This window comes from Oncorhynchus nerka, linkage group LG11 (genome assembly GCF_034236695.1).
Source record: "Oncorhynchus nerka isolate Pitt River linkage group LG11, Oner_Uvic_2.0, whole genome shotgun sequence".
NCBI classification, from domain to species: Eukaryota; Metazoa; Chordata; class Actinopteri; order Salmoniformes; family Salmonidae; genus Oncorhynchus; species Oncorhynchus nerka.
In genome coordinates this window covers 57,723,756-57,736,721 of record NC_088406.1, presented here as the reverse complement: position 1 = coordinate 57,736,721, position 12,966 = coordinate 57,723,756, and the positions used below count along the sequence as shown (strand labels likewise).

General features: G+C 41.8%; 1 protein-coding gene across 1 annotated transcript in view; it reads right to left on the bottom strand.

The window, feature by feature from the left end:
- LOC115137216 (microsomal triglyceride transfer protein-like) overlaps positions 1 to 12,966 on the bottom strand; it is a 36,386-nt gene that overhangs the window by 4,947 nt on the left and 18,473 nt on the right. Inside the window, exons 11-15 of the mRNA XM_029673385.2 lie at positions 12,087 to 12,298; positions 6,856 to 6,953; positions 6,516 to 6,637; positions 2,997 to 3,224; positions 2,545 to 2,669 (exon numbers count right to left, since the gene is read on the bottom strand). Of these exons, the coding sequence (XP_029529245.1) occupies positions 2,545 to 2,669; positions 2,997 to 3,224; positions 6,516 to 6,637; positions 6,856 to 6,953; positions 12,087 to 12,298 (785 nt within the window). The remainder of the gene's footprint in view (positions 1 to 2,544; positions 2,670 to 2,996; positions 3,225 to 6,515; positions 6,638 to 6,855; positions 6,954 to 12,086; positions 12,299 to 12,966) is intronic.

The window sequence follows — 12,966 nt, the reverse complement described above, 5'->3', positions numbered from 1 at the left end:
TCAGTGGGTTTTATCCAACATGTCTCCGGACCTACTCACTGCCACAGATCATGATCATTAGAAAGCAAATTACAGACTCCTCTTTAAATCTGCGTATTTCTCCAAAGCTTAGTTGTCCTGAGTCTGCAAAACAATGCCAGGACCTAAGATCAAGGGAGACACTCAAGTTTTTGGCCTCTTGGCCTCTAAACCTTCAAGCTGCATACTGGACCCTATTCCAACTAAACTACTGAAAGAGCAGCTTCCTGTACTTGGCCTTCTCCTATTTTGAACATAAAAAGCACTTCCCTATCCACCGGATGTGTACCAAACTCACTAAAAGTGGCAGTAATAAAGCCTCTCTTGAAAAAGCCAAACCTTGACCCAGAAAATATTTAAAAACTATCGGCCTATATCGAATCTCCCATTCCTCTCAATTTCTTTTAAAAAAAGCTGTTGCGCAACAACTCACTGCCTTCCCGAAGACAATCAATGTAATACAAAATGCTTTAGTCTGGTTTTAGACCCCATTATAGTACTGAGATTGCACTCATAAAGGTGGTAAATTACCTTTTAATGGCGTCAGACCAAGCTCCTACACCTTAGCGCTGCTTTTGATACCATCGATCACCACATTCTTTTGGAGGGATTGTAAACCCAAATATGTCTACACGGACAAGTTCTGGCCTGGTTTAGATATTATCTGTCGAAAGATATCAGTTTGTCTCTGTGAATGGTTTGTCCTCTGATAAATCAACTGTAAATTTCGGTGTTCCTCAAGGTTCCGTTTCAGGTCCACTATTGTTTTCACTATATATTTTACCTCTTGGTGATGTTAACTTTCACTGCTAAGCGGATGATACACAGCTGTACATTTCGATGAAACATGGTGAAGCCCCCAAATTCTCCTCCCTGGAAGCCTATGTTTCAGACTTAGACAAAAACTTAGACAAAACAGAAATGCTAGTCCTAGGTCCCAAGAAACAAAGAGATATTTTGTTGGATCTGACAATTAATCTTGATGGTTGTACATTCGTCTCAAATGAAACTGAAGGACCTCGGCGTTACTCTGGACTCAGATCTCTCTTTTGACTTACAAAGAATATTTCAAGGACAGCTTTTTCCCATTTTCGTAACATTGCAAAAATCAAAAACTTTCTGTCCAAAAATGATGCAGAAAAATGTATCCATGCTTTTGTCACTTCTAGATTAGACTACTGCAATGCTCTACTTTCTGGCTACCCGGATAAAGCACTAAATAAACTTCAGTTAGTGCTAAACACGGCGGAAAATGTGATCAAATTACTCCAGTGCTAGCCTCTCTACACTGGCTTCCTGTTAAAGCTAGGGCTGATTTCAAGGTTTTACTGCTAACCTGTGCTTTGGCAAAGTGGGTGGGGTTATATCCTGCCTGTTTGGCCCTGTCCGGGAATATCGTCAGACAGGGCCACAGTGTCTCCCGACTGCTCCTGTCTCAGCCTCCAGTATTTATGCTGCAATAGTTTATGTGTCGGGAGGCTAGGATCAGTCTTATATCTGGAGTATTTCTCCTGTCTCATCCGGTGTCCTGTGTGAATTTATGTATTCCCTCTCTCCTCTCCTCCTGGCTAGTTTCAACTGTTCTGCCTGCGGCTATGGAACACTGACCTGTTCACTGGATGTGATACCTTGTCCCGGACCTGCTGTTTTGGACTCTCTCTCTCTACTGCTGAATGGTCGGCTATGAAAAGCCAACTGACATTTACTCCTGAGGTGCTGTCCTGTTGCACCCTCTACAACCACTGATTATTATTATCTGACCCTGCTGGTCATCTATGAACATTTGAACATCTTGGCCATATACTGTTATAATCTCCACCCGGCACAGCCAGAAGAGGACTGGCCACCCCTCAGAGCCTGGTTCATCTCTAGGTTTCTCCCTCGGTTCTGGCCTTTCTAGGGAGTTTTTCCTAGCCACCGTTATTCTTCATATGCATTGCCTGCTGTTTGTGGTTTTAGGCTGGGTTTCTGTACAGCACTTTGTGACATTTCCTGATGTAAAAATGGCTTCATAAATACATTTGATTGATTGATATTCTCTGGTTGAAATGGCTATTGTGTTTGCATTAACAGGAAGCATCAATCAGTCAACTACTCTAATCTAGAGCTGAATGAAATGTCACCTTCATATATATCTGATGAGACAAGAATAGTCACATCACCATTCGCGAACATGCTCTATGAATCAGTGTATGAAAAGAATCCGTCGTCATTTTTAGACGTCAATCCTCACCATTGTCAATCATGTATTACCAATTGAGTTTGTAAATGTTGAGCATGTCGGCTTAAGCATAACTTACCTTTAAAATTCAGTTGTTCTATAACACGCATTGGATTGAATTTTGGCCTATTTCTCTAATCTGAGCCCACCAAAAACCTTTTGTCCTTATCGTGCGATGATTATTAAAAACTATCCAATGATAAGCATGACTGAGTACAATCAGGCAACATATGAGAAGAATGATCAAATTGAAAAAGTGTTTCTGTTATCATCTTGCCCATCACTATTGAACCCAGGTTCCCTACCTGTTGTTGACGCTGGTCTTTGACTCCCTGTACCACAGGCTGACCTCCATGCCTCCTGAGATGTCGATGGCCAAGCCACCCTGGAACTCGGCATTGGCCTTCAGCCCAGACTGAAGCTGGATGACCTGAAAGAGAGAATGAGAAAACAGGAGTAAAATCACAATAGCTGCTTGCCCATCCGGGCCAGTGAGTGCTAGTGTCAGAATGGTTTGAAACCAAGTGGCTGAAGAAGGCACTGACAACTAAAACATGGTCTAGGTGGATACCAACACCTATAATAGTTTAATTGAGTCTATATGAAGAAAATTGTTAAAAATGTCTGAGATATCAGCGACTTTATATGATACAGTAGAACATTTTATTTGTGTGGTGTCATTAAAAAAATACACTTTAAATAAAGTTTGATTGATCGAATGACTGATTGGTTGATTAATTGATTTAAGGGTGCCAACCTGAGAGTGGTCAGTGAGCAGGATCAGGCCCTTTACCACGTTCATGGGCTCGCCGGACATGGAGAACATCTTGGACATGAGGTCACTGTAGCCCTTGAAGAAGGTCACAGGCCGCAGCTGGACGTCGAAAAGCAGAGCCGACATCCCAGCGAAGGACTCCAGGTCCTCCTCGCCTTCGTCCGGCTTGGCCGCGATCAGGGACTCCATGCCTTGGGCCTCAATTGCCACCTGGACAGCGAGAGATCAAATATGGCAGTCAGATCCTAACTGTCAACAAGTCGGCACTGTTGGTTCATCTTCCTTAGTTGAGTAAAGCAAGTCATTCTAAGGTGATGTTGCCCCTAAATACTGATCTTGGATCAGTTTAGCATGTTCTCCAATAAAATAAGCTGTACCTACGGCAAACTTAACCTAAGAGTGTGCAAAATCTTAACTTCTGCTCTTCTACATGATTAGATGTACAGTGGGTATCATAAGTATTCACCCCCTTTGGATTTCTTCACATTTTATTGTGTTACAAAGGTTTATTTTTTGTTGTTGTTGCCAATGATCTACAGAAAATACTCTAATGTCAAAGTGAAAGAAAGAATTATATATTTTTTTTTACAAATTATTTGAACATAAAACACTTATGTTCCTTAGATAAGTATTCACCTCTGAGTCAATACATGTTAGAATCACTCCTTTGGCAGCGATGACATCTGTGATTCTCTAAGAGCATTGCACACCAATATTTGCCCATTATTCTTTTTAAAATTATTCAAACTCTGTCAAGATGTTGGGGATCATGGCTTGACAACAATGTTCAAGTCTTGCCATAGATTTTCAAGCAGATTCAAGTCAAAACTGTAGCTTGGCCACTCAGGAACATTCACTGTCTTCTTGGTAAGCAACTCCAATGTAGATGTGGCCTTGTGTTGTAGGTTATTGTCCTTTTGAAAGATAAATTCCTCTTGCAGTGTTTGGTGTAAAGCAGACTGAAGCAGATTTTCCTCTAGGATTTTGCCTGTCCTTAGAACCATCGCTTTTCTTTTTATCCTAAAAACCTTCACAGTATTTGCCGATGTCAAGCATACCCATACCATGATGCAAACACCACCATGCTTGAAAATGAGGCAGTTACTCAGTGATGTGTTTTGTTTCCCCCATACATTAAGGCTTTGCAGTTAGGCCAAAAAAGTGTATTCCTTTGCAGTTTTTTTGCAGTATTACTTTAGTGCCTTGTTGCATACAGGATGCATGTTTTGGAATATTTCTATTCCAAAAAGAATAAAAAACGTCAGACACTGCATTTTCCTAGAGGGAAACCTGGTTTGAGGGGGAAACCTTTCCACCAGACACTTGAAGATGGAATTCACCTTTCAGCAGGACAATAACCTAAAACACTTAAAAAGGTCAAATCTCCAATGGAGTTGCTTACCAAAAAGATAGTGAATGTTCCTGAGTGGCTAAGTTACGTTTGGACTTGCTGAAAATGGTTGTCTAGCAATGATCAACAACCAACATGAATTTTGAAAATAATAAATTGGAAAATGTTGTATAATCCAGGTGTGGAAAGCTCTTCGAGACTTATCCAGAAAGACCCACAGCTGTAATCACTGCCAAAGGTGATTCTAATGTGTACTGACTCAGGGGGTTGAATACTTATCTAATAAAGATATATTAGTGTTTTATTTTTCATATCATTTCTTTGTTTACAAATGTTAGAATCCCCCTTCCCCCCACTTTGACAGTCTTTTGTAGATCATTGACAAAAAAATTACAATTAGGCCTCCCGAGATTCTGGGTTTGAGCCCAGGCTCTGTCACAACCAGCCGTGACTGGGAGGCCCATGGGGCGGCACACAATTGGCCCAGCTTCGTTCGGGTTAGGGAGGGTTTGGCTGGCAGGGATATCCTTGTCTCATTGCGCACTAGCGACTCCTGTGGCAGGCCGGGCGCAGTGCACGCTGACCAGGTCGCCAGGTGTACGGTGTTTCCTCTGACACATTGGTGCGGCTGGCTTCCGGGTCGGATGGGCATTGCGTCAAAAAGCAGTGCGGCTTGGTTAAGTTGTGTTTCGGAGGACGCATGGCTCTCGACCTTAGCCTCTCCCGAGTCCGTATGGGAGTTACAACGATGAGACAAGACTAACTACTACCAATTGGATACCACAAAATTGGGGAGAAAAAAGGGGGTAAAAAAAAGACAATTAAATTAATTTTAATCCCACTTTGTAACAACAAAATGCGGAAAAAGTCAAGGGATCTCCATATCCGGCTTCTTCACCTGAGGGATTGTCTAAGACCAGCCACCGGACAGCTGATGAAACTGGGGAGTATTTCTGTCTGTAATAAAGCCCTTTTGTGGGGAAAAAGTATTCTGATTGGCTCTCCAGTGGGTGGGCCTATGCCCTCCCAGGCCCACCCATGGCTGGGCACCTGCGCAGTCATGTGAAATCCATAGATTAGAGCCTAACAGACGTATTTCAATTGACTGATTTCCTTATATGAACTGTAAAATTGTTGAAATTGTTGAAAATTGTTACATGTTGAGTTGATATTTTTGTTCAGTATAGTTATCGCTAGATACCTGGCTAATAGCCAGCCCTTGAGATACCTAGTTGACTGAAATATCTGTGACTATTTACCAGTTGTACACTCATTCTCCAAGTGTCAGGGGGTTTTTGTTTGGGGGATATCTGTTGACACGGCAGGAGACGAGGGATGTTTAGAAAATTCTGACTGTCAATTGCGTCTCTCTGCCACTTGCTACTGTAGGTCTCTGGTGAGGAGCTAGTTTGTTTCACCTTTCTATGTCCTGGGCGGAGTTTCCCGTTGGACAGAGTAGTGAATTAATGCGCTGCCAACATGCCAATTCCGGGGGAAAAGGCAAACATAACGAGCATACATGAATTACTCATGATTCCACTTGTTCGCAGAGGTAGGCATGATTAGCACTCAGATCAAGAAGCCTCCTGAGCATCGATCAATGCTGGGAACGTAATAATAAATGGGTAAACGATAATTAACTGAATAAAAAGGTGCATAAACGCTTTTTCACAAATAAACAAGGTACGTAAATGGTGTTTACCCTCCACCTGGTTGGGTCTGGCAAACCCCATTCATAAACATCAATATCTTGCCAGGAAGAAGTATTCTTTATAATAGCTACATTTGCCTGGCATTTTAGCTATCCAATTGACCTTTGCTGCGCCTAATCAGTCAGTTCTGTAGCTGCCTGGCAACAGTGTGGGTGGAATGAGTGAGCTCGCCTGGCAACCAGTCTGCATGGAAATTAGATCATATCTCATATTTGATATTTGATATTTCCTGTTCTCTTCTCGTTTTAATTCAAGTATTTTCAACTACAAACTTGAGAAAATGTCTGATTGAAGGTATTCCAGTACTTGAATTTCAGAGTGCCAAACTCAAGTACTTTAAGCACCTCAAACACCTTGTGAGAACCCTGGAATACTTTATGAAGGCACTGTAAATATAATAATTTCTTCATTATCAATTCACAAATTAATTCTCATTACCTGGAGGCCATGTAGCAGGGCGCCATTACTGGCTCCGTAGATGTTCATGTTGCTCCTCCTGAGGACCCCAGAGCCAGAGTACAGAATGTCCAGACTGTAGGTGGTAGTGGCATCAGCGGTACCTGCAGGAAGTTGATTTAGTTATAAACATAATTATACAGTACATAAAATGGAACCTGTGACTGTGTATCATGGCAGCAATGACTAATCAACAAGACTATGAACTTGATCCATATATGATTATATCACATAGCTGTATTGATTATTCTTTAAAATGTACAAAAAAATCCTTAGTTTTTCATTTATATTGAACAGGAGAAAGGTGGAGGGGGCCACTTACGTGCCATGAAGCCAGAGAAAGCAGAGGATGACCCAACCTTGGAGAAGCGGTCATAGTTGTGGGAGATCATGTCCTTCATGGCTTGCCGTAGAATTTTGCTGGAAATTGTAGCGACCAATAGAAATTAAATGGTAAATAATGCAGTGTCATTTCGGAGTCACTTTTATTGTAAATAAGAATATAATACTTCTACATTAATGTGGATGCTAGCATGATTACAGATAATTCTGAATGAATTATAATGATGACTGAGAAAGTTAGAGGCATAAATATCATACCTCCCAAAAATGCTAACCTCCCCTTTTATTGTAATGGTGAGCGGTTATGTCTTCGGGGTATGATATTTGTGCGTCCATAACTAACGCACTCATCATTATTCACGATTCATTCAAGATTATGCGTAATCACGCTAGAATCTACATTCACGTAGAAGTGTTTAGAAACATATTGTATTCTTATTTAAAAGTGACTTCAAAATGACAAAATACATTTACCTATATCTATTGGGCACAAAATAATATGAAACATCCAGCAAATGTATCCAACATGTTTGTAGAGTCACAAGCTTGATGCAATCATTGTGTGCTAGGAATATGGGACCAAATACTGGTCATGTTGACTCCAATGTCCATCACAGTTGTGTAAAGTTGGCTGGTGGACCATTTGTGCTAGGAATATGGGACCAAATACTAAACTTTTGACTACTTCAATACACAAGACAACAATAAGCAACACAAATATTGGCACACAAACACGCATACACAAACACAGTATACATGGATTTAGTACTGTAGATACAGTGGGGCAAAAAAGTATTTAGTCAACCAGCAATTGTGCAAGTTCTCTCACTTAAAAAGATGAGAGAGGCCTGTAATTTTCATCATAGGTACACTTCAACCATGACAGACAAAATGAGAAAAAAAATCCAGAAAATCACATTGTATGATTTTTAATGAATTTATTTGCAAATGATGGTGGAAAATAAGTATTTGGTCAACTACAAACAAGCAAGATTTCTACCTCTCACAGACCTGTAACTTCTTCTTTAAGAGGCTCCTCTGTCCTCCACTCGTTACCTGTATTAATGGCACCTGTTTGAACTTGTTATCAGTATAAAAGACACCTGTCCACAACCTCAAACTGTCACACTCCAAACTCCACTATGGCCAAGACCAAAGAGCTGTCAAAGGACACCAGAAAAAAACTTGCACCAGGCTGGGAAGACTGAATCTGCAATAGGTAAGCAGCTTGGTTTGAAGAAATCAACTGTGGGAGCAATTATTAGGAAATGGAAGACATACAAGACCACTGATAATCTCCCTCGATCTGGGGCTCCACGCAAGATCTCACCCCGTGGGGTCAAAATGATGACAAGAACGGTGAGCAAAAATCCCAGAACCACACGGGGGGACCTAGTGAATGACCTGCAGAGAGCTGGGACCAAAGTAACAAAGCCTACCATCAGTAACACACTACGCCGCCAGGGACTCAAATCCTGCAGTGCCAGACGTGTCCCCCTGCTTAAGCCAGTACATGTCCAGGCCCGTCTGAAGTTTGCTAGAGAGCATTTGGATGATCCAGAAGAAAATTGGGAGAATGTCATATGGTCAGATGAAACCAAAATATAACTTTTTGGTAAAAACTCAACTCGTCGTGTTTGGAGGACAAAGAATGCTGAGTTGCATCCAAAGAACATCATACCTACTGTGAAGCATGGGGGTGGAAACATCATGCTTTGGGGCTGTTTTTCTGCAAAGGGATCAGGACGACTGATCCGTGTAAAGGAAGGAAAGAATGAATGGGGCCAAGTATCATGAGATTTTGAGTGAAAACCTCCTTCCATCAGCAAGGGCATTGAAGATGAAACGTGGCTGGGTCTTTCAGCATGACAATGATCCCAAACACACCGCCCGGGCAATGAAGGAGTGGCTTCGTAAGAAGCATTTCAAGGTCCTGGAGTGACCTAGCCAGTCTCCAGATGTCAACCCCATAGAAAATCTTTGAAGGGAGTTGAAAGTCCGTGTTGCCCAGCAACAGCCCCAAAACATCACTGCTCTAGAGGAGATCTGCATGGAGGAATGGGCCAAAATACCAGCAACAGTGTGTGAAAACCTTGTGAAGACTTACAGAAAACGTTTGACCTCTGTTATATACCCTTTGTTGGCAATGACAAAGTATTGAGATAAACTTTTGATATTGACCAAATACTTATTTTCCACCATAATTTGCAAATAAATTCATAAAAAATCCTACAATGTGATTTTCTGGATTTTTTCTCCCCCATTTTGTCTGTCATAGTTGAAGTGTACCTATGATGAAAATTAGAGGCCTCTCTCATCCTTTTAAGTGGGAGGACTTGCACAATTGGTGGCTGACTAAATACTTTTTTGCCCCACTGTAGTTGTCATGACGTTGGCCTGGGGGTAGGTTTATGACAGTCATAAATACCTCTTCCCCCCCTTTTTTCTCTCTCTACCCTACTGATGTTAAATTTGCAAACCCCTTAGTTAACATAGAGATTCTGGGAACATCAGAAGGTGGGGGGAAATTAACTATATTATGGTATTCTGACCAATTGAATATATGCGGTGGTACTTAATGAATAGGATGTCAGTTCGGTTGTCATCTGAGACATTCTCATCAATGATAAGATGACAAAGTCTACAGCGGAAAGTCTACATATCAGAGTTATCGGATTCACATGGAATTGTTGTTCAATTTAAATGTTTGAATATGAAATTATTCGTGATGGGATGAAATGTGATTTTAGCTTCTAAAATGTGAGAATTGGGTTTTCATAAGGTTAGGGCTCTGCTCAATCAGTGGCCAGCCCCAGTGAAGAGTCATGGGTTATAAAAAACTTTTCAGTCACACCCTTCTCGCTCCACTATATAAAGCCTTGACAACAATATAACCTCCTGTTCCGAGGATGCGAGGACGACGGTCCGATGTCAGAATGGTTCAAATAATAACTACAGAACGAAGCCAACATCAGCGTGTGCTTTGGTTGCGAATGGTATGAACTTTGAACTCTTATTCACTACAGAAGTGATACCTCCTAGCCGTTGAGTTAGCAACAGCAGCTGCAAACGAGGGTTAGGAAGGAACAGACAGAGTATCCTGTCTATCACACAACGACGTTACTACAATGTATCCAATTGACCACCAGAGACATTCTTCAAAGGACTCGGTTTGGCAACACGGCCTTCCATCTACCACCAACCTACTGAAGTGCAGCTCAGAGTAAATATTTATTGCATTTTCCTTTTCCAAATGGGAAGTAATTTAGAATGCATAAGATACTGTATTTACGATAGCACAGCTTCTTCCTTTGTCATTCAGTCTTCCCGCTCTTTCACTCAAACCCAGCCCCTTTTCTTTTGTGTAACAAGCTGTCATATCTGTTCCGCCCGCTAGGGACGTTTTCCTTTATGATGTAATTTGTAATCAAGTTATGATTAATTATGTGTATGTGTAATTCTGTGTGATTAGTTGGGTATTTAGTAAATAAATAAACCCAATTTTGTATTTGCTGATTCAACTTGTTAGCCAGGGTTCGTGAAGATAACCAAGAATGTACAACTTTAAGAAGAGACTGAATTAAGGTGACGATTAATATTGACTGCTATTGATGTAAAATATTACTAGGTCTTTAAGAGTTTATTCAGAAGATCTACAAATATTATTTTGTGGTGCTCCGACTCTCTAGTTAATTACATTTACATGATTAGCTCAATCAGATAATATTAATTACGGAGAAATTATTTTATAGAATAGCATGTCATATCACTTAATCCGGCATAGCCAAAGACACGACATAGGGCAGCAGCCTCTAAGGTGCAGTGTTGAGTAACAGGGTGGTAGCCGGCTAGTGATGGCTATTTAACAGTCTGATGGCCTTGAGATAGAAGCTGTTTTTCAGTCTCTCAGTCCCAGCTTTGATGCATCTGAACTGACCTCGCCGTCTGGATAATAACGGGTTGAACAGGCCATGGCTCAGGTGGTTGATGTCCTTAAGGATCTCTTTGGACTTCCTGTGACATCGGGTGCTGTAGGTGTTCTGGAGGGCCGGCAGTGTGTCTCTGGTGATGAGATGGGCAGCACCACCCTCTGGACCATCACAGAAGCTCCTTTGTGCAGGATTTCTCTATTCTACTACATAATTGAACAATCGTGTACCCCCACTACGCATCAGTAGGGATTAAGAAGTAGGGATACACCACTGGCCCTTTGTGTTTAAGGAAAGCGCACTCTCCTACATGAGTGCGCTGGTATTACGGTTGCTGTCCTTTCAGAATCACAAACCTGTCACACACTGAAGGCCTATAGGTTTGCCACTGCGCAAACATGTCTATAATAGATATAAAGGCTGTTAAGATACTGTTTCAAGAAAGGAGTGTATATACTTGGCCTGGCAAAGCGGTTTTATGCGTTTTTTTACTACGCTGGTCTCGGCAAGAAGTTACGAGTCCTCACTGTCCGAGAGCGAGTCAAGACCAAGTACAAATGTATCCGACACAAGACCGAGACACTCAATATGTGATCTCGAGACCGGACTGTTAGTAGGTGCCAGGTGCACAGGTTTGTGTCAAGAACTGCAACGCTGCTGGGTTTTTCATGTGCAACAGTTTCCCATGTGTATCAAGAACGGTCAACCACCCAAAGGACATCCAGCCAACTTGACACAACTGTGGAAAGCATTGGAGTCCAACATGGGCCAGCATCTCTGTGGAACGCTTCCGACACCTTGTAAAGACAATGCCCCAACGAATTGAGGCTATTCTGAGGGTGGGGTGGGGTGGGGGGCTATGAGTCTATTCTTGATGTTTTGTACACTCAATTCCCCTAAAATGGGGGGACTACATACATTGCTGTAATTTCTAAAAGGTTCAACTAATATGGATGGAAATACCCTCAATTAAAACTGACAGTCTGCACTTTAACCTCAAACATTGTATAATTTCAAAACAACAAAATGTGTCACTGTTCCAATACTTTTGGAGCTCACTGTAAGTAATGCCTGCCTTCAATTTAGGATTTTAATTAAATAAAATGAGTGCCTGCTGGTCTAGCAAGTAACACCACTGCCTGCACCACATATACACCACCCCAGTGTGGGTACGAATCCCAGCCCAATCGCCAGTCTTCCCACTCATTTAGTGCTGTTTCAGTCTGAATAAAATGAAAATAACAAAATAATTATCAAATCAAATGTAAATCCCATCACCCACCTGGCAGGCATTTCAAAATGGAGGATGTCCTTGACCTTGGAAAGCATGTACTTGTTCAACTCTTTGGGAAGGTTTCCGATGGACAGGAGCACATTCTTCACCTCCATGTATGAGGGGTTGCTGCTAAAGACGACATCCGCGGCTGCTGCCCTCACATTCTTCTCGTAGACCCGGCGGTTCTGGTGGTACACTCGGTTCACCGTCTGCTTCACCTGAAATGGAGTGAGGCACGAAAACAGTTTAAAAGATCAGTTTTGGTGGCCAGGCTGGTCTAGTGCGGGCACACATCTATGATGTTGGCATAAGTTTGAACCCGACCTAATGCCCTTTAACACAACTTCTCTCTATAGTTCCCCACTGCTATCATCCTTTCAATAAAATCTGAAAATACACACACACACACGTGGCCAAACGTTTTGAGAATGACACAAATATACATTTTCACAAAGTCTGCTGCCTCAGTTGGTATGATGGCAATTTGCATATACTCCAGAATGTTATAAAGAGTGATCTAATGAATTGCAATTAATTGCAAAGTCCCTCTTTGCCATGCAAGTGAACTGAATCCCCCAAAAACATTTCCATTGCATTTCAGCCCTGCCACAAAAGGACCAGCTGACATCATGTCAGTGATTCTCTCGTTAACACAAGTGTGAGTGTTGATGAGCACAAGGCTGAAGATCACTCGGTCATGCTGATTGAGTTTGAATAACAGACTGGAAGCTTCAAAATGAGGGTGGTGCTTGGAATCATTGTTCTCCCTCTCTCAATCATGGTTATCTGCAAGGAAACACGTGCAGTCATTGCTTTTCACAAAAAGGGCTTCACAGGCAAGGATATTGCTGCCAGTAAGATTGCACCTAAATCAACCATTTATCGC